Consider the following 19,084-nt stretch of genomic DNA (forward strand, 5'->3'; position numbering starts at 1 on the left):
AAGGATGGAAACTGTTTTAAGGAGCAAACATCTTAAATAACATAATTTAATGAACATTACAATCTACTTTCTTAATATTACATATATTTGATATGACGCCAACTGAGAAAATATTAAAATGAACAATTCAGATTGCAAGAGAGGACTGAAAATATTAGGTAATTTTTCAGATTTAATGATATGGTGGAGACCTGTTAGTTGATCCCACTTTTGTCTAGTTTAATAATCATCAGATATAATGTGGCCCTAATAAATTCTCACGGTGATTGAAGGGTGTCAAGTTCTGTTAACAAGCTAGAAACACAGTGATCACCATGAAACAGGAGAAAATGCAGTTTTTGAGTCAGGTACAAATAAACTTCATTTCATGTTTTGTATATCAGCAATCTGTGTCCATAGATGGATAACCAAACAAAAATATTTGTAGGCTGTAATAAGTGCTTTACAATAAGATATGCACAAATTTTGCAAACAGTTAGGTCACAGTTACATCAATTCAAATAGACATACCTTCAGTAATCTGCAGAATTAAATAACTATATATCATTCTCTGCTTTTATGACTATATGTCTCATCACAGAGATATATGACATTTATTTCTTTGAACTATTCTTTTTCTTTCCTAAAAATATAGGTTTTACAGCCTCTGGCATTTAACTCATTTTGGCTAATAATAATTTGGCAAAATTTGTATATTTTAAAGTACTCTCTACTAAATCTATTAATCCTTACCATCACAAGTTGGGAGTGGGTGACTCCACCAGTGATTTTTTTCACATAATAAAGGCTCCTCATGACTCAGCCTATAACCTGGATCACAACTAAATGAGACAGTGGAACCTATAGAGAAGTCATGTCCATAACGACGTCCATGGACTGGTATGCCAGGATCCAAGCAAGAGTATGTATTAACAGTTACACCTAGATTTAAAAAAGAAAAAGAAAAGAAAAGAAAAAAGTTAAATAAATGGTAGATTTTTTTTTTTTATTAATTAAGTAATTTCTTGTGATGTGAGTGAAGGTGAAGGCTTCACTATTACACATTTATTGTGAATTGTCTTTCCACTATTCTTCTCTGTGTTACCACTACAAGATATGGATCACAATTTGAATCCTGCCACTGCTGCAGGAAAAACTAAGAAAAAGATCACATAATTTAGTTTGATGCTGTCTCAGTAACATCAAATGATTTTGTACCTGATGCTGATATTGAAAAGTTTTGACGACCAAAAATTGATGATTTGATAATCAAAATTCTGATTTTCAGCCTTTATATTTTCCTGATCAAAATTTGCTAGCATAGCTAAAATTATTTTCATTTCTTTTGATATTGATATTTTAAATATTTACATAGATCAATTATTTACATAAATCACACTTATACCTAGTGTTATGTGATATGTGAGACATTGAGAAGATAAAGAATAGCAGAAAAGAGTAAAGAGAAGTTGACTTGATAAAGGCAATTTCAATGTGTGCTAGAAAATGAAACCTTTTAGATTATTTCCCACTGACATGTTCATATAAAAGCTCATATAAAGAAGTTCATTATAAAATAATAATGAAAAAACTCCAACCCTCTACAAATAATACTGAAGTTAGTAAATTATAAGAAGTATTCAGTGCAAGCTTTTTTATGGGTGTTGTTCCTTTTATTCCTACACAGAAGTCATAAAAAATCCTTCCTTACAAAGAAATTCAGTGTGGAAAGATATAATTAGCATGAAAATTAAGACCATATAAAAGCTTTCAATACAATATTTGAAGGGAGGAGAAATGATGAGTAAGAGACCATTGATCATTATTATTCATATACCCAAAAAAGAAAACAGAATTGTATTGTATCGGATAATACAAGATGAGAAACCAGTAAGAATTAAGCAAAAATAAAAAGAATACTAGACTTCTGTGTATAAACAGGGGCTATTAAACAGAAAAGCAACTGCTGAAAATTGTTTATTTTGTGTACAAATATTAAGAATATATATTTTCAATGTTCTCTGACAGCATAAATTTAGCTTTTATTCTCCACTAGTGTAAAGAGAACTGTAGGGTGTGGATCAATTTTACAAAATATGGGATTTTATAATGAAATTCAAGAATTTATTTATAAAGAAATTTCAGGTTTCCTTTCCAACTTTATTTAATTGAGACATTATTTATTCGTATGAAGTGCAGATTTCCTCTTTTTTCTGTTCACATTCCCAAAGCACAATTTTTACCATTTAACATTATTCAGTCCTTCTACAAATTTAGTGGTCACTGCTGGCAGTCTTAATCTATTTTTCCTGATGTGTTAAGATAGCTTTCCTTCAAACTTCAGCATGGATGAGAACTTAACAAAATCATCACTTGTTCATAATGCAGATGATGATACAAATGGAAGTTTGGGGATGAATGCTAGGACAGTTAACCATTTTGGAATAATAGATTTTTTTTCAATAAACAGCCTGAACTCAACAATCACTAGAGTTCAAATCAATCCAAATTTTATCTGACAACACCACTTCCATGCATATTGTTTTTAATATCCTTATCATTAGTGGTCAGGAATAGTGAGAATTGCAAAAAGTAATGTTAAAAATTGAGAACCTTTAAAAATTTTTTGGTGGTAATTCCAACAAGTAGAAGTATGAAACAGGAATGGACAAACAATGTGCTTATGACCTTTACTAAGCAAATCAGATAGTGATTATAGTAAAGATATTATTTGTCATATAAGTAGGAATTATTAAAAGAGAAGTTATATTTAGAAAAACAAAATGTAAATGGAATTGTAATATTTCAACTTGTAGGAATTTTAATGATTCATAAAGTATGAAATCTTACAGATACTTTCTGCAGCATAGTTTATATGAATATAATACGGACAAAAGAATATTTATATGTCAGAAAAAGAATCTGATAGGCAGGTTTTTAGAACCCTAAAAATTCATAATTAGCCAATTCCATTTCTTGATTTTGAAGTCATTATATAAACTGCATTTTCCCCTACCTTCAGTTAGAGCTGCAGATACATTAATCAGAACACTAATTCAATTATTTTCTTAGATTTGCATAATCCTTCTTATCTCATGCCGTTTTACACACACAAAAATGTATTGTATAAAATATCAGAATATTAAGACATAAAAGCAGACACCAGAAGAAAGGCATTGGCTTCTCATTTTCATCTTTTGATTCTTAAAGCACAGAGCAGTACATCAATGACATTAAATATAAATAAAATTAATGGTCATCCATTTTGCAATTTAACATTACTAAATTTTTCTCAGATTGAGAAATAACAGGAATTGACCCAAAACGACATCTGTACTGAGGTAAGCATTGAGGGTGAGGGGAAATCAAATAATACAACACAGAATTACTTACTTTCATAGTGAATTTTGAATCCATTGTTAGAACGACTGTTATCAGTTGTAAACAGAAGATACATGAAATTGCTACTGCTAAACAGAAATTGTGGGACCTGTGTACCATTGTAAGATCCCAAAAGTGGAGATAATAAGTTTGGTCCATCATGAACTTCCAAAACATCATAATTGAGTTCAGTCTGAAATCTGGAATTGTGGGAACAGAGGCACAAATTTAAGAGACAGTTAAAACAAATTCTATAAACCCATATTTTTAAACTATGTGCCTTTCCTGACAATATTTTTTTCTCCACGAATCTATTTTGCAGTATCAATGCAATAATATTAATTATCCTTTATATTTTATGCAACAATAAAATTTCAGGTTAGTTCCTTAGAAAGATGCAAAATAAATTTAAAATACTGGAGCTGGTTTGTATGGCAGGAAACAAAAGCCAGAAACAGTTTGTTAATAAAGATTAATATTAATTGCATATGCTATTTTATAACACAAAATTATTTTGCTATTTTGAATAATCAATTAAATTATATGGAGGGTTTGTTGATCCATTTGGTACAAATATCATCAAGGTACTTTGTAACATCAAAGAATCATACTCTGGAGTTCCTACCTTACAATTGTCTATAAGCAGGGATAGAATTACTTGACCCTTGACTCCAGTGGCTTTATGCCAGCTGAGACTCAGCCCAAAATAGGCACAGAAGTTATGGGAAAAAAACCCCACAACTAAAAATCCTTTTTAGAAAGTACTGAAAAACAAAATGCCTGTTTAAACATAGCATGTGTGCTCTCCCTGGCAAGGAGAAGCTGCATGTGATAGTGCTGCTAGATATCTCCTTGCTTGTGTTGTTTTAGATGGTATCAGCAATTCCAAACACCTGTCTGCTATTTTAACAGTGGTTTATCGCTTTCTTGCTATGTCAGAATTTAGATCAATCATACTGCTTTATAATGGACTCTGATGGATTATTGAAAAATATTTTCAGAATTAAAAAGCAACAATTAACAGCAGGATCTTACAAAGACCCTTCAGGTAGTCTTAATTCTCCCTCTGATTTACTTAGATGCCTAATTCAGCTTTGTAAAATCCTTTCAAAGAACTGCATGAGTAAAGCCAATATACTGAGGAACTTGGTATTTCAGCATTTACGTCCCATGAATCTGATCCTAAAGATCTAAAGGAGTCTGGCAAAAGACAAGAAGACAAATTAAATCTAAAAAATGTGTTTTGTTTTACTGATGTTCTGATCCCACTAAATACAGTTACAGAAATGAAGTGGGATAATCCTAGAAGCAGGAAAACTGAAAATTTTGGGTTTTGTTAGTTCCCACATGAACTCACAATGACATGCTGCTGAAAAGCTACTAGGCAATAATTTGGTCTTTTTTTTTTTTTTTCCCAGCAATCCATACAACACAGGAGAAATCTTGGACACAGATCATTTAGTCTTGCTTAGCTTTCTTAGCACCTATATCAAAAGCATACTTTAGACAGAAGGTGTAAAAAGCCACAGACCTTATAAATGCAATGCAACTATCAGGCCAGTCAAATTGAAATTAACTTGAACCTCCAAAGACATAAAAGAAATCCTCTCAAAAGTACTTGGTCTATATGCACCACCGCAAACAGCAGAAAAATATGAAGATGAAAAAAATTAACAATCACCCAAAAAAGAAAATGTAAGAACCACTTTCAAGTGAGATGAACTGAAACAAATTTGAAGGGGGGATTATGTTCAATGCTTTTGCTTGGTCATTTGGCTCAAAAACTGGTCAATTTAAATTTAATTTATAAATCTGATGCTTATGTCACTTTTTCCTTCAATATCTATCCTCTTGATGCTCAACATACCTGCTATATTTACATACTGTTTTTTCTCTGGTGTGAGAAAACAGTAGGGGCTTTTAGGAAACTGAGTAAGAAATACCCTGTGCTCATGTAAGACCCTTCCAATGTTCCTTCCTACTTAACTGATCACTATTGTTAAATTAACCTGGATGTCTTCAGTGCTATGTGATATCTAATCTTATGGAGGACTCACAAGCAGACAGGAGTGAAACAAGTTTTAACAAAGGTGATGCCACATACACTTTTTTTAAGAGGCCTTATTCGAATAGATAAAGGTCCCTGAATATTTATAAAACACATCTTTATTTCTAAGAGACACCCTTATCAACTCAATGCAGTGCCAGGATTTCCTGCTGCACAGTATATGCTCAAGAGACAAGTGTGACTAGTACTCCAATCAGTAGTTTGCTATCAGCATCTCTCACATTTAAATACTTATAATTAGGCTACATGATAAACACTTCATTACAATGAAGAATGGCATTGCCATTTCTCGCTTCTGTCTTTTCAATTGAGCCTAAAAAGATACTGATTTATAACAAAATACCAACAGATTATCTATCTTAGTTATGCCTGTAGAACAGAAATAAACTTTTTAAAATATACATGAACAATCATATAACAATATATGAAAAAGTTATTTTTTCACACTGAAAGCACAAAAGGTCATAGTTATTTTATTTGCTTTATCTGTAGATCTTCTTTTCACATGTCTCTATCTCCTTGGCACAGGAACACTTTAGCATGGAATGCAGAACCTTTCTCCTATCCAATGTTGTAAGAGAGAAGATATAGGAAGATGGGAAGGTTAAAAAGGAACTACTCTGCAAGTGGGAAACTTAGAACATCCAAAAATTATTTAAAAGTTCTAGACATGTACTATAAATGTTTTTCCCTGACCAAGAAATTAAAAACCTTTCAAATAACCACACATATAGTGGAAGTTTTGGTATTTGCACCAATAAAGGCTAGAAAAAATATGTGTGTTTTTCAGGACAAAGCTGAAATGTAAAGAACTGGGCAAAATATGAATTGGTTTTTTTAATTGTATAAGAAACTGATTTGGCTATAGTTTTAAAAGTGTATATTTAAAAAAAAATTATCCTTTTCTTTTAAGAAAGTGTAGCTGAAAATTTGCAAGCAGGAGCAGCAGAACAAGGGTAGCCAAGACTAGGATGAGTCTTTAAAAAGCTAGTGTATAAATGACTCAGAATGCAAATTTAAACTGTGAAAAGTAACAATGTGTAAATAAAAAAATGACAGTATTTTACAAAATGTTTTCTTTTATTACACTATAAAGATTTCTTTCATCATTTGATTTATAGAATAACTTTTTCTTTGCATCCAGACGTAACTATATATATCTAAGTGCATCTGTGTGAACATACCTAGATGTATTTTTAAGTGTACTTCTTCACAAAGATACATAAAAGTAAACATTTATATGTGAGTAGGGCCTCTCTGGATTGCTGCATCTGAGCAGTATGCATATCAGACCAATTTCTGACAAGCAATGAGTGTCAAAAATGAGCAGCAATGGAAAAAAAAAGTGTTATAAAGAGGGTAGAAGCTTTCTCTGTGATCCAAAGAGACCACATCTTGTTCTTATTGATCTTACTTACAAGAGTAATAGAGGTTGTGCAATTTTATGACAAGGCTTTAATATATTGCAAACAAAAAATGTATGCAAGATACTGTCAGGTTTAGTAAAACTCAGGCGCGAAGAAAAAATGCAGCTGGCATTGTATTTTGCAAATACAAAGGCAAATGCTTTTTACTTTGAAATGACTGTCCACACCAAATGTGTAGTTTAAATTAACTGCTGAATTAAAAATCAACTATTTGAAATGATAATTTTCTTTTCAAAAACTTAACAGAAGTTTCAGCAGGAGGGAGTTACTGAAATTTTTATTGTATCCTAATTGGCAAAAATTTGGCAAATCATTATTTTAAGTGAGATACTAGTGATTTTGGAAGGCTAACTTTCATGTGATGGTAAGGATAGAAAATAACTTTGAAGTGCACATATTACATGTCCTTTGATTGTTTATATTGTTCCATGAACACTTTAATATAGTGTAAGCTATAATACTAAAGAAAAGGTTTTAAAAATCTTATCACAGTGACAAATTTTGCTAAGAGAATATGAATTTCATCCCTTGCTAAAACCAACTTTTGAATTGCATTAAAATGAAGAAATACCTTCTTTTAAGTCAAGTGTGAGCAGGCCTAGTCAAAACATGCTGCATATAGATCAACTGAAAAGTACTTGTATGATATTTGTACACTATAATTTTCATAATCAATGGCACTTTTTTACTGGATTGTCAAGTAATTTTTTTAATATTTACAATTAAAAATCATCTAAAACATAAGAAGAATAGCATTCTTTATTGCATTTTTTGTCTTGTTTTCTGATAAAGTGCTCAAATTAAATGCAAACATCTTGCTACCATGAGAAATGTAAGGTGCTCAGCACATTTCAATCCTTTGAATCAGGAAGGGATGTTAGTAACAGACATCAGTCTGGGAAAAGTGGAATGCTGCAGTAATTTGGGGACATTGGAACTCCATCCTGAGAGCACACAGTCCTTTCACAACACTAGCTCAGCTGATATGATAATTAAATATTCAGAGTGGATAAAAATATGACTGCATTTAATTTCGTTTTCACAGTTGATTCAATTCTTCAGAGTTGAAGATTATGTGATTTTGAGAGAAAAGAAAGAACTTAGCAATTTATCATAGCAATATAGTTACAAGCAAATGAAACATACTAATATTTAAAAATAGACAACATTTTTAACTGGGCAAAACAGGCTTCAATATAGGCAAGAGGGTAGAAATTTCAAATGCTTTTCAGCACATCAAAGTAGAAATTACACTGAACATAGTATCTATGCTCTGAAGGAGTTTCAGAAAGTCCTACATGATAATACAATTATTTGACTTCAGAGATAGTGCAAATTAATGTTATGATAAAGCTAATAACTCCTGCTTCTGAGTAAAAACTGGAAAACATTAAATAAGAAAAACATTAGCCAAGACCTTTCAAATGTAATTTTGATAGAGTGTCCAGGTTCAGCTTCTATCACCCACTCACAATTCAAGGAATCTTTATAATACCCTGGCCAGCCTGGAGAGAGGATTACTCCACTTGGAGATGAAAAATGCCCACCACATGGAGCTAAAAGTGAAACAAAGAGAAAGGTAAATAATCCAAATTTATTAAATGCAATTCATAATTATCACTTTCAATATAGGACAATTAGAATGAATAAAGATTGAAAATCCAGTTGCAGGAAGACGCAATGGCTTCAAAGCTGACAGGCTCTATGGTGTTCAGAATTAGATGGAGATAACTGAATTAAGACAATAAAAAGACAGAACAAACTGTTCAATAATTCTGAAAAAAAAATTTCCCTACTGTATTCTTATGTGTATAATACATTTTCTTGCATTGAAGAACATAAACAAAACATAGTCTCTACAAAGTGTCGTTATTTTTGCTTGTACTTGTGGACAGAGAGACTTGAAAAACTTGCTAGTTTCAGCTGAGTATAAAGCTAGAAACCAGAGAACTGTTATTTTAACTTTGACATGAATCCACTGTCATACCACCTACATTTTGCTTGGCATGTTGGCAGTTCAAATTCCTCATTCATGAAAAAGACACACTTACCATTCTTACAAAGATTAGTTGGTATTTTTTAATTGGAAAATATATATAAATATTGTAATATATACTTCTGCAAGCAGTAATCATGCAGAGGGGAAAGATCAGCTGCTTCAACCTGCTCAACAGCTTGCCTTATCCTTCCCAGGATGCCACTGGCCTTCTTTACTGCAAGGACACATGTTTAACTTGGTATCCACCAGGACACCCAGGGCCTTTTCCATTTAGAGAGCAGAAGCATGTTACTTTGAAGGAAGAGAAAGCTGCACCATAGAGTTTAATAAAATCATTTTTCCAGTGGTCTTTATGCACACAAGGCTACTCAAAAAAAAAAAAAAAAAAAAAGCTATGTGTCATAGCTGACTATTCCTATTAGTGTATATCGCAAAGAAGTTGGAAAGGTTGTACTGTACTGTTGACAAACTAGTGTCTCTACTAAAAATAGTGTAAAATATACAACATTTTCTGACAAAAACATGGCTATTTATTAAATTTCTGGTTGTGATTTTTTTCACCAAATACAGCCTGCAAAACCTTTTGGTTGCTCATTTAGACAAAGGAGCACAGAACATACCATTGTCTATATTATTCTGGATTTCTCCATTACAAAAAATAGATTAATTTTTCTCTCTTTGACACAACTTCAAGTTGAAGACCATGAATTATTACACATTTTTCTGATCTTCATTTTTCTCAGGAGAATACCAAGATCCTATATTAAAGTTATGAATTGTTGTAAATAGCTTTTTTGGGGTTTTTTTAGGACATAATGTTCCATCTTTCCCCTACTGTGCAGGGAGGAGGAAGTTATAGAGTTCTAGAAGTTATAGAGTTCAGAATTCAGTATGTTGCAAACACTTCTAAATATGCAGATGTATGCTTCATTTTTTACTCACTGATGGATTTAAAGTGGGTGCTTCTCACCTTTTACCTTAGAGTCTCTTTTGCATACTACCTTCAGTAAAGAGTGCCAGTCAAACAAGAAGGTATTTAAACTCATATTTACCTCAACAACCAGAAGGTTAACTCTACAGCATTCATAATCCCTATATTTTATTGTATATGGGCCCTTTTAAATATTCATAATATGTATGCAGCCCGTAAACTACAAAATATATTGACAAGAATAGGAACCAGGTGGCCTTATTCTGAGCCAGTACACTCCCATAGTTAGAATACAGTATAACTAAACTTGTACAAAGTTCCATATTCTCACCAAATTTTCATGACACAGGTTGCATTTACAATACAAAAAGCTCCAAACCTCTATTACAAAAATATTCCTATGAATAGTGCATTAAAAATAATGCATACTGGAAGATTGCCTAAATTTGGAATAGTTTCTCTTTTTTATTTAGGAGTGTTTTGTTTCTGGTTTTCTTTAAAGAAAATGTTTCTTACCTTCCTCTGATTTTGGCTCTTGCAGATAAATATTCAAGGAATTTTTTTTATTTGACTTTCACCATCACATGCTGGTTTTCTAAACCCAGGAGTAGTTCCCTTCAGAATAGCTAAGCTACTAGGCTTATCTCAAAGAGCCTTGTTTTTTAGAAAATAAAGCTCTCCAGACATCTTGCCAAAGGATTGTTTCCCTGACCTTTTTTACACTGATTTTAATCCCTTGTTCTTTCTTATAGTTCTATTTGATGGTTGTCTGACAGATTGATACCCAATGCCCATTTGTTCAAAATGAAACTCTAGAAATATAACACAACTAGAGGTTGTTATCGAGCAGAATCTCTTTAAACACAGACCTATGCCAAATAGCAAAAGAAAATCTTAGTCTGATCTAAGAATTCTCACAAAGTCATTTGTATTTAATTCTTTGAATAGCAAGATGCAGGGGGTGAAAAAGGAAATTTCTGTATGTGAGCATGAAAAAAGCTTTTAGGATAACAGGCTATTCACAGAATTACTAAACATCTTGTAGATTCATAGTTTTAGATGGGTTTTTTTTTGAAGAGCTTTTCACTAATGCTATGGAACAGCAGGATATTAAACCTTGCAGGAGTTATGCAGGAAGACCAAGGTTAGAGCTTCAGCGTGGGTACAGCAGCACAATATTACAAGAGATTATGGGAAAATCCTCCATATAGCCCTCACACAGGAAAGATGAAAGGCATGACAACAAGAGTCCCAAATTCAAAATTGTCAGGGAGTAGCAAAAGCAGGACCCCTCCACTAAAGAAAAGAAGCCAGGAACCAGGGATGATCACTTGTATGCACACACACACACGCACACACAAACTGAGTTAGTGCCTTCACAGACAGATCCAGCTCCACCTGAGAAACGTGAGCAGGAGTGGATTGCTTAGAGTAAAGGGGTCTGGTGACAATCAAGCAATCAAGTGACTGTCTGAGCTGAAATAGGATCCTGGGCCATGGGCAGGGCTGGGAGGAAGTCCCAGCAGAGGCTAACCAGGATTGCCCTGAAAAAAGAGTATGTTGACCCTGTTCATCTGCACCAGATTATTAAAAAGTTCCCTCCTGCATACTGTAATTTCTGGCATTCCTGAAGTGGAAGAAAAGCTGGAAATCAGTCACATTCCTAGTCAGTATGTGGAGTTTATGCATATGACTTGATGTCTGTGACAATGAAATTATGAGGTATTTGTAGAGCTCATATCAAACAACTCTGTTTTTCAGACAAAGGTGTACACAATCAATAAAACTTCTGAACACCCTAACAGACCAAACTAAATTGTTAATTTAAAAATATTTTCATTTGCCTTCCATTTTATCATAAATTTAAAAAATACATCTAATTCTACAGCTGATAAAAAACATCTAATTCAAATATACCTGTGTCTCAAACTTTAGGATTTCAACATATGTTCCACTCAGAGTCTCAGATCACCTATGGATCAGATTATCATTGTGCATGGACTGACACTTAAAAATATTCCCAGTAATTTAAGATTTTAATGTAACATTGAAAATGCAACTTTATATTTTATTAGCAATGTTGTGCAGATCTATTAATCTTATAATAAAGAAAACTTATTATAGCCTATCTTGTCTAGTGAAACTGACACACCTTATACCTATGAAACAATAATCATTCATCATAGAAAATAAACATGGATGCAAAGCATGTTATAAGCAGTCACACTAATGTATTAAAATTGTGCAAATTTTGTCAGGAAGGCAGTCACATAGTGAAAATAAGAACTAAGCTTTTGTTTAAAGTAGAAACTAACAAACCATAAAGCAGAGATTATATTATTATTGATTAAATAATTTTTTAATCATTACAAACAGCTGAATTATTTTTTTTCCCCTTTAGGTACAAAGATCTTAGAGTATAGACAAGTAATGAAGAAAAGATTATATTTTAGTGTCAATTAGTATAAACAAGTCTAAGGAACTATGTATAACACTGTGTTTTTAGGCTGCAATATATGAAAGTACTTCATTTCTATAAAAAGAAAAATCAATTGCAAAGAGACTCTTCCCCAGCCTAGGAGTCACTGTGGATAGAAGAAACACAAGTACTGCAACAGAGAGCTAAAACATCTTAAACAGTTTTAAATACCATAGCCGAAGACCCAAAGGAATCAACATCTTCATTCTAATCTGATATTGTATCAGCAATAACAGAAGCACTGCGCTGTTCATTTGCAAAAATCTCAACTTCATTTGGTGACAATTTGAAATGCATTATATCAAGTTCTTCTGAATTAGAAATATTTTACATACCTCCACATTTAGGAATAGGTCCACTCCACATTACTTTTCCATCCATTAGCATACAAGTGATTGTTTCAGTTCCTTGTGTTTTAATAAATCCTTCTTCACATATAACAGAAATTGAGCTCCCCAGCTGAAAGTTGTCACCAAAACGCCGAGCATTGATCGGGACTCCAGGATCCGGGCACTCGTTATGTCCAAATGCTTTTTAAGAGAAAAAAGAAAAGTGGGAGAGGAAATAGAACTCTTGCAAAGAAGACGATATTTTTAAGATTTTGTTTGCTAGTAAGAACAAACAATTTATATTAGGAGACAAAGGGAAAACTAAGAAACAAAAATTTGCTCAACTGCAGAAAATGTAGAACAGTATACTTAATCACTTAAAATATAAAGTTATTCCAGAATGAATCTCAGCTTGGACAGCTTGTTGCTGGCAGATTTCAGGGATAGCTAAATTCTCCTTTCCATCAACACCCATCCTATTTAATGTTACAATGGGACAGAATGTTCCTTCAGAAGGGCAGGGCAAACATCTATGTATGATACAAAAACTTTACTCATCTTTTGTTTATGTAATTCACTATCTCACCATTTGAGCCATACTGACCTTCATGGGCTTGATCCTACCATCTTTTATTTTGTTTCCTGTATTGAGAGCTGGTGAACAGTGACAAAAACAGTTATGTTGGCAAAGAAAAAAACCTGAAACTTTGAATATTTCAAGTTTAGGTCTGGGTGAACTGAAAAAAATGATTTCCCTGTATACATGTAGATACTATGACACAGACTGTTCATGTCTTTTACTACAGAATATACCTTGCTTTTGGAGAAGAAAGACCATCTTCCTACCAAAAATGAGAAAAGCCATATTTGTAGCACTATCTTTAAATTATATGCATTAGTTATTGTATTTTATTGTTTTATTGAAGAATACTGCACATACATCTCATCATTTTTAAAATGTTGATTTTTCTGTGAGAACAAATATCCACCTTCCTCACATATGATGACTGCAAATTGTATCTTCATAAATATGTTTACATGTGGAGACACCAGAATGGACAAAGTCCTAAAAATATGATTTTCACTTTTTTCCCTGCAGTTTTACTGGTGCGTCTGCTAGACAAAACATATACAAATCCCCCCATGAATTTTTCTTCTTTTAAAAAGTAGTATGTCAATAAATTAGCAGAAAGATTTCTCAGATGTTCCATTACAGAGGTATTTTAAATCATAACAGACAAGAGAAAGCATTTATTTATTGACATTTTGACTTAGGCAATGCCAGATATATATTGGGAATGAAAATAGTGCTTTCATTGAATAATTGTCTATCATTCAAAGATGGCATTAAAAATTATGCATTCCCATACTTTTTCAGAGGAGTTACAAAAACTTTTCCAATACTTTATTCACAGTCATCACTTTTAGGGAAGGCATTGATTGTCTGTTTTTCTTACTACTTGCAGACAACCCAGAGATAGATTTTCAATATTGTTATCTATAAATGTAGATAAATGTTGTCTCCAGGTTTAGCTTGTGTGTGACACCAGTTTATTAATGCTGAAAAATGAATTAATTGCTCTGTATTTCAGCTCAGGAACTGCTGCCACTGCTGCTCCTATGAAATCAATTGTACTGCACAGAATGACTTTGGGAGGCAAGATAGTGAAAGGCAATCTGTCCCACCAACAGCAGTCACTCTCTTAGTCTAGCCTGGCTAAAGTTACATTACTTGATGAGCACAATTCAGTCTGCTGATACTTCTAAAAAGCTTAATGGTGGAGCTGTAATATTAACTACAAGCCTTAGGCTTAAAAGAAGAACACATGGGTATATCATAAATTAATATTTTACTAATAATCAAGAAATCAAGAAACTATGGAAAAGTTCCTTATGAACTATTACATGTAAAGAGGAGATCCAGTTTTCCTGGCATTTATACTCATCAACTACCATGACTGCACAGGTATATTAAGCAATATCAGGAAAAATGCCAGGAAATATATTCATATATCAGGGTGATGGTGATATTCTGCTATTAACTCAGAAGAATATTAAAATACTCATTTTGCATTAAAAACAAAACAAACAAACAAAAAAACCAAACAAAAATATAAGGGAAGGAACTGCAGACTGCAGAGATCTCATGAGATAGAAAGGCAGGAATGTAGCTAATCACGACTCATCTCATCTGTCATGGGCTAGCAAGCATAGCCCCGGAAGTGATGTTCTTGCAAAGGGGTGCTTACAGCTTCCTCTGTGATCTGACAGAACCTATCAGCTGGCCAGTTTGAATATGGACAGTTCTTTAAGCCACTTAAAATTGTGACCGCCTCTGTCATCCACACTTCAGAACAGGAAACTCCAAGGCAGAGTCTCTCTGTCTCATTTCCGGCGCTGGGACAGCTGCGGGCCCCATGCACGGCCATCCTGGAGCCGATGAGCCCTGTTCCACCTGTGGACCACGCCCCCCCCCCCCCAAGCCCTGCTGTGGGCAGCCGGAGCGGCTCTGCTCTCCCCCCTCTCCTCTTCGATAAGCCACATTCCAGCTGCAAGGCCTAGGTGAGATTAACCCTTTTAGTGCTGTGAAGAGCTGAAAACCTGAGGGAAGAGAAAGAGGAGATGCTTAAAGCTGAAATTCTGTTGTGAAGCTATGATATATCAGAGTATCCCATTGTAATTTCATGAAGGCATGGGGGGGTGGAGCGTTCAACTTGTACTTGTGAGCAAAAGCACCTGTGCTGAGATAGGCAGATGCTGATGCAGCTGTAATTTCATGAGAAGTTTGGACAGGGAGAGATGGAAGCGATGAGGACTTTTGCTCCAAATGGAAAAGGAGAAAACCTCAGTTCCTAGAGATGCTCCCAGAGATAGTCCTAAAGATGAAGAAGACCCTTTGCTCCCAGGGAAGGAGAAGGGTCTCTGTTCTTAGAGATGAAATGCTCCCAGAGATGGGTAAAGACAACTTTTGTTTCTGAACAGCTCAACCTTAAAATTTTACCCCAGTAATTTCAAGAGTAGACCCTCGAAAGCAGTTGTGGGAAAAGCTGCAAGTCATGCAAGGGACTCACATGTGAGCAGAGAACCAACCCAGGTGGCTGTCTCATTGTGATCATGTGTTCATAGCATGGACAAGAGAGACTCCTCTTCCTAAATGGACTGAACAAGGTTATTATGGAAGTGGTAAACAGACTGAACATCTCAAGGGTTGTCTTTTTACATTGTCACTGGGAGAAGGGAGAAAGGTGGGGGGAGGAGAAGAGTTCTGAAGTTGTGGTATGCTTTTTTTTTTTTCTTCTTTTAGGTCTGTTAATAAACTTCTTTATATTCTTTCAAGTTTTGTGCCTGCTTTGCGTTTCTCCTAATTCTTATCTCACAGAAGGTAAACAGTAATGAGTATTTTGGACCAAACCACTACATCATCTAAAGCCAGCTTGGAAAGGTCCTTTAAATAGGGCCAGAAAGTCCACTGGCACAGTTAATTGTTTTGGTGGATTGCCCTGCCAAGAGTTTTAGCTGGTAAGTGTAGCAAAACTTTGGAGTAAAGGTAGCACTTTCAGAAGAAAATATCAGAGAAAAAACAAAAGTTTGAAAAAACAAAAGAGAATAGAAAATAATAACAATATACTTCATACTAAGGATGATTGTGAAAGATTATTTAAAGGTGTGTAAACAAGTGGTGGCTCATTCAGTACCATCATACTTTGTAGTACATTGCACTTTGAAGAATTCTAGCTTGAGAAGTACTGAGACTGAAAAAGTCTAACAGGAGCGACTGTCAGGAAAAATGTGCTGTGATGAACATACCCTCTCACATCAATAAACCACACTAAATCAGTCTTTGGATATAAACAAATCCTCTGGGATTGTCCGTGCCTTTGTCCACTGAGCTGAAATGACTCAAGTAATTAGGCTGATGTCAGAGGCCCATAGTTGACCTTTGTCAGGCTGCTATGTAATTCATAAGGTTTTTGCTAGCACAATTAAACAGCTGTAATGAAAACAGTAACAAAAATATCTACATAGCGACAAACAGCAGGTCTAAGCTTATGCCCAGCATGTCCTACACCCCAATCAATGAGCAACAGCTCAAAGAAGTCCACCCGCTAGCATAAATCAAGCAATCTGGTAGATGTTCTCCACCTCAAAATACTCATGCACCTCAGCCCAAAGGGAGGTTAGCATGAGTCTGGTTTGTGGAATGCCTGCCCATGGATCGACCTAGCAACTTTTTAGTCTCCTCTGCATTAACTCCTTTGTCATGGGAAGTAAATATGCATTCTCTGTCACATGCCTCCAATTGTGACACAGCACTTAATGCGTGCATTTTGTCTAACAGAACAGATAGATTAGACTGAAGCAAAGAGATTATATAAATTTATTGCTTGTAATTTATGGGACTATATTCAATACTATGTCTAGCTCTGTTCTTCGTAATTAAACAAAGATATATATAAAGTGGGAAGCATTCAGAAAGGAGTCACAAATATGATAAAAGGTTGATACTTTCCCTTGAACTGTGTAGTTCAATGCATACAGCTTATGACTGACTTTATAAATATCTTCATAGGCACCAGAAATATTAACAGCTCCTGGGTTTGGGATATAAAGGGAAAACAAGGAATCGGTTGTAAGTATGCATTTCCATAGCAACTTAAACCAATGTAGTTGTAGGTTGCTATGTCCCTGTGTTCTGCTGCACCTAGTAAAACACTCTTCTGCCTCATTTTCCAAACAGAAAATCACGGCCTTTTGAGTTGCTATTCCTTTGGTTATTGGAACATTCTTTGTATCTTCCATTTTCAAGTCAAATATATCTGTTATCTAGTCCTAACACTTAACTAATTAGAAAATCTTTGTTAGACTTAGTGAAATAACTCAAAGATGACACATTTGAAATCTAATTTTTGCTTAATTCCAACAAAAGTTAGATTTATGTTGAATTTTACTGGAAGGAAAACAATTATCTGAGATGACACGTTTCTGTAATAAAAGTAAATACACACATTAAAATAGTTTCTGAGAAATACCATTAAATAACCAGATTAAGTAGCAGCAACTCAGTTTTATTCTTCTCTATCCTACACCTCATAAACATCAATGAAGTTATTTACATTACTAGCCTATATTCTATTAGAAAAGATTGATCAAGATGTACTGTTTCTGTGAAATACTGTTTCTACTCTTGAAAGGGGCAAAAGGAGACTGATAGCTTTGGAATATATCAACTGAAGTGTTAGCAGAAAATGGATATTTTTAATTAACTTTGGATTTACAAATGCTAAGAGAGAGTGAAATTCTATTCACTCCTTTTTTTATAATCTCTTTTGGCCTTAAACTATTTAATATGGAAAGATTACTTCTGTGATTTATCAGATTGCAGCTGTCTTCACTGAAGAAATAGTAGAGACATTATTTGGAGATATTGTTGCTTTTCTAAGTAGATTTTAGCTACAGAGTTTAACAAACACATGCACAAACACACCCATGCAAAGAAATAAAAATATCAATGCGTTAAATTGCTCAAATGTGTAAAACACTTCTTTAAATTCTTTCAGAGTTAATTGGTTTCATCATACAACTGGTAAAAAAATTGGATTGTGGCTTCTCTATAAAATTAAAATTGTATCACTTGATACTATTGGTGCATAATTTAGTGACATGATTAGACTACTACATGCCCAAGGAAACCTGAAAAGTTTTTAAAGACTCAGAATTTAAGTAAGGTAAGTATATTTCTGTGTCACTGAAATACTAAATCTGAAGTATTGACAGTGTTCGATGAATTAGTTTATTTCAAAATAAAAACTATATATAAGGAGTATTCCATGCTAAACTTCTACATCTTTCATTTTTACGATACATTCTACATTAACTGACCTATATTTAGTTCTAGTTGAGCAAAATGGGATGACTTGAGAAAATCCTATTATACACAGCCTTAATATTTATCCTAGAATACTACCTTATATCCTCCAATAATTGATTTTCATTTTCTCATTACTAGATTTAAGCTTGACAGCATTGAGCACACCACAATGAAACTTTAAATAAGCAGAACTGTTATAAATGTTAAAAGAACATTAAAAAAAAAAGAAAACATAGAGCAAATGTGAAAACTTCTGCAAAGAAACATGGATTCAATATCCCATTTTCATTATAACTGATTACATATTTCGGTAGGTCTGAATAACTGCTGACTTTCCAATATTTAGTTATGGTACTAAGATATGCAGCTACCGGTCAAAGGTTAGTTTGCAATGATGACTGGTACCTATAGAAACCCATAAGAAGATACCACATGTTCTTCATGCTTACATTCTACATTTGTGACAAATGATCTGAGGATGAATCAGAGGGCTGAGAGCTGAAATATAAGACAATACCAGAAAAACAATGTTTACAGAATAATCTGGTGCCAGTTTATCTTTCCTATTCAGACAGCAATGTTCAATGTCGATCTTAATAAAGAGTTCTCTGAAATACTGACA

General features: G+C 33.8%; 1 protein-coding gene across 3 annotated transcripts in view; it reads right to left on the minus strand.

Moving 5' to 3' along the window:
- Nucleotides 1-19,084, minus strand: part of CSMD3 (CUB and Sushi multiple domains 3) — a gene marked incomplete at both ends in the record, with an annotated part of 604,245 nt that overhangs the window by 232,651 nt on the left and 352,510 nt on the right. For all 3 annotated transcript variants that reach the window (XM_082293775.1, XM_082293774.1, XM_082293773.1), the window contains 4 exons: nt 733-921; nt 3,373-3,560; nt 8,273-8,411; nt 12,600-12,794. In XM_082293775.1, the coding sequence (XP_082149901.1) occupies nt 733-921; nt 3,373-3,560; nt 8,273-8,411; nt 12,600-12,794 (711 nt within the window). The remainder of the gene's footprint in view (nt 1-732; nt 922-3,372; nt 3,561-8,272; nt 8,412-12,599; nt 12,795-19,084) is intronic.

This window comes from Coloeus monedula, assembly GCF_965178545.1.
Source record: "Coloeus monedula genome assembly, chromosome: 1".
Taxonomy (NCBI): Eukaryota; Metazoa; Chordata; class Aves; order Passeriformes; family Corvidae; genus Coloeus; species Coloeus monedula.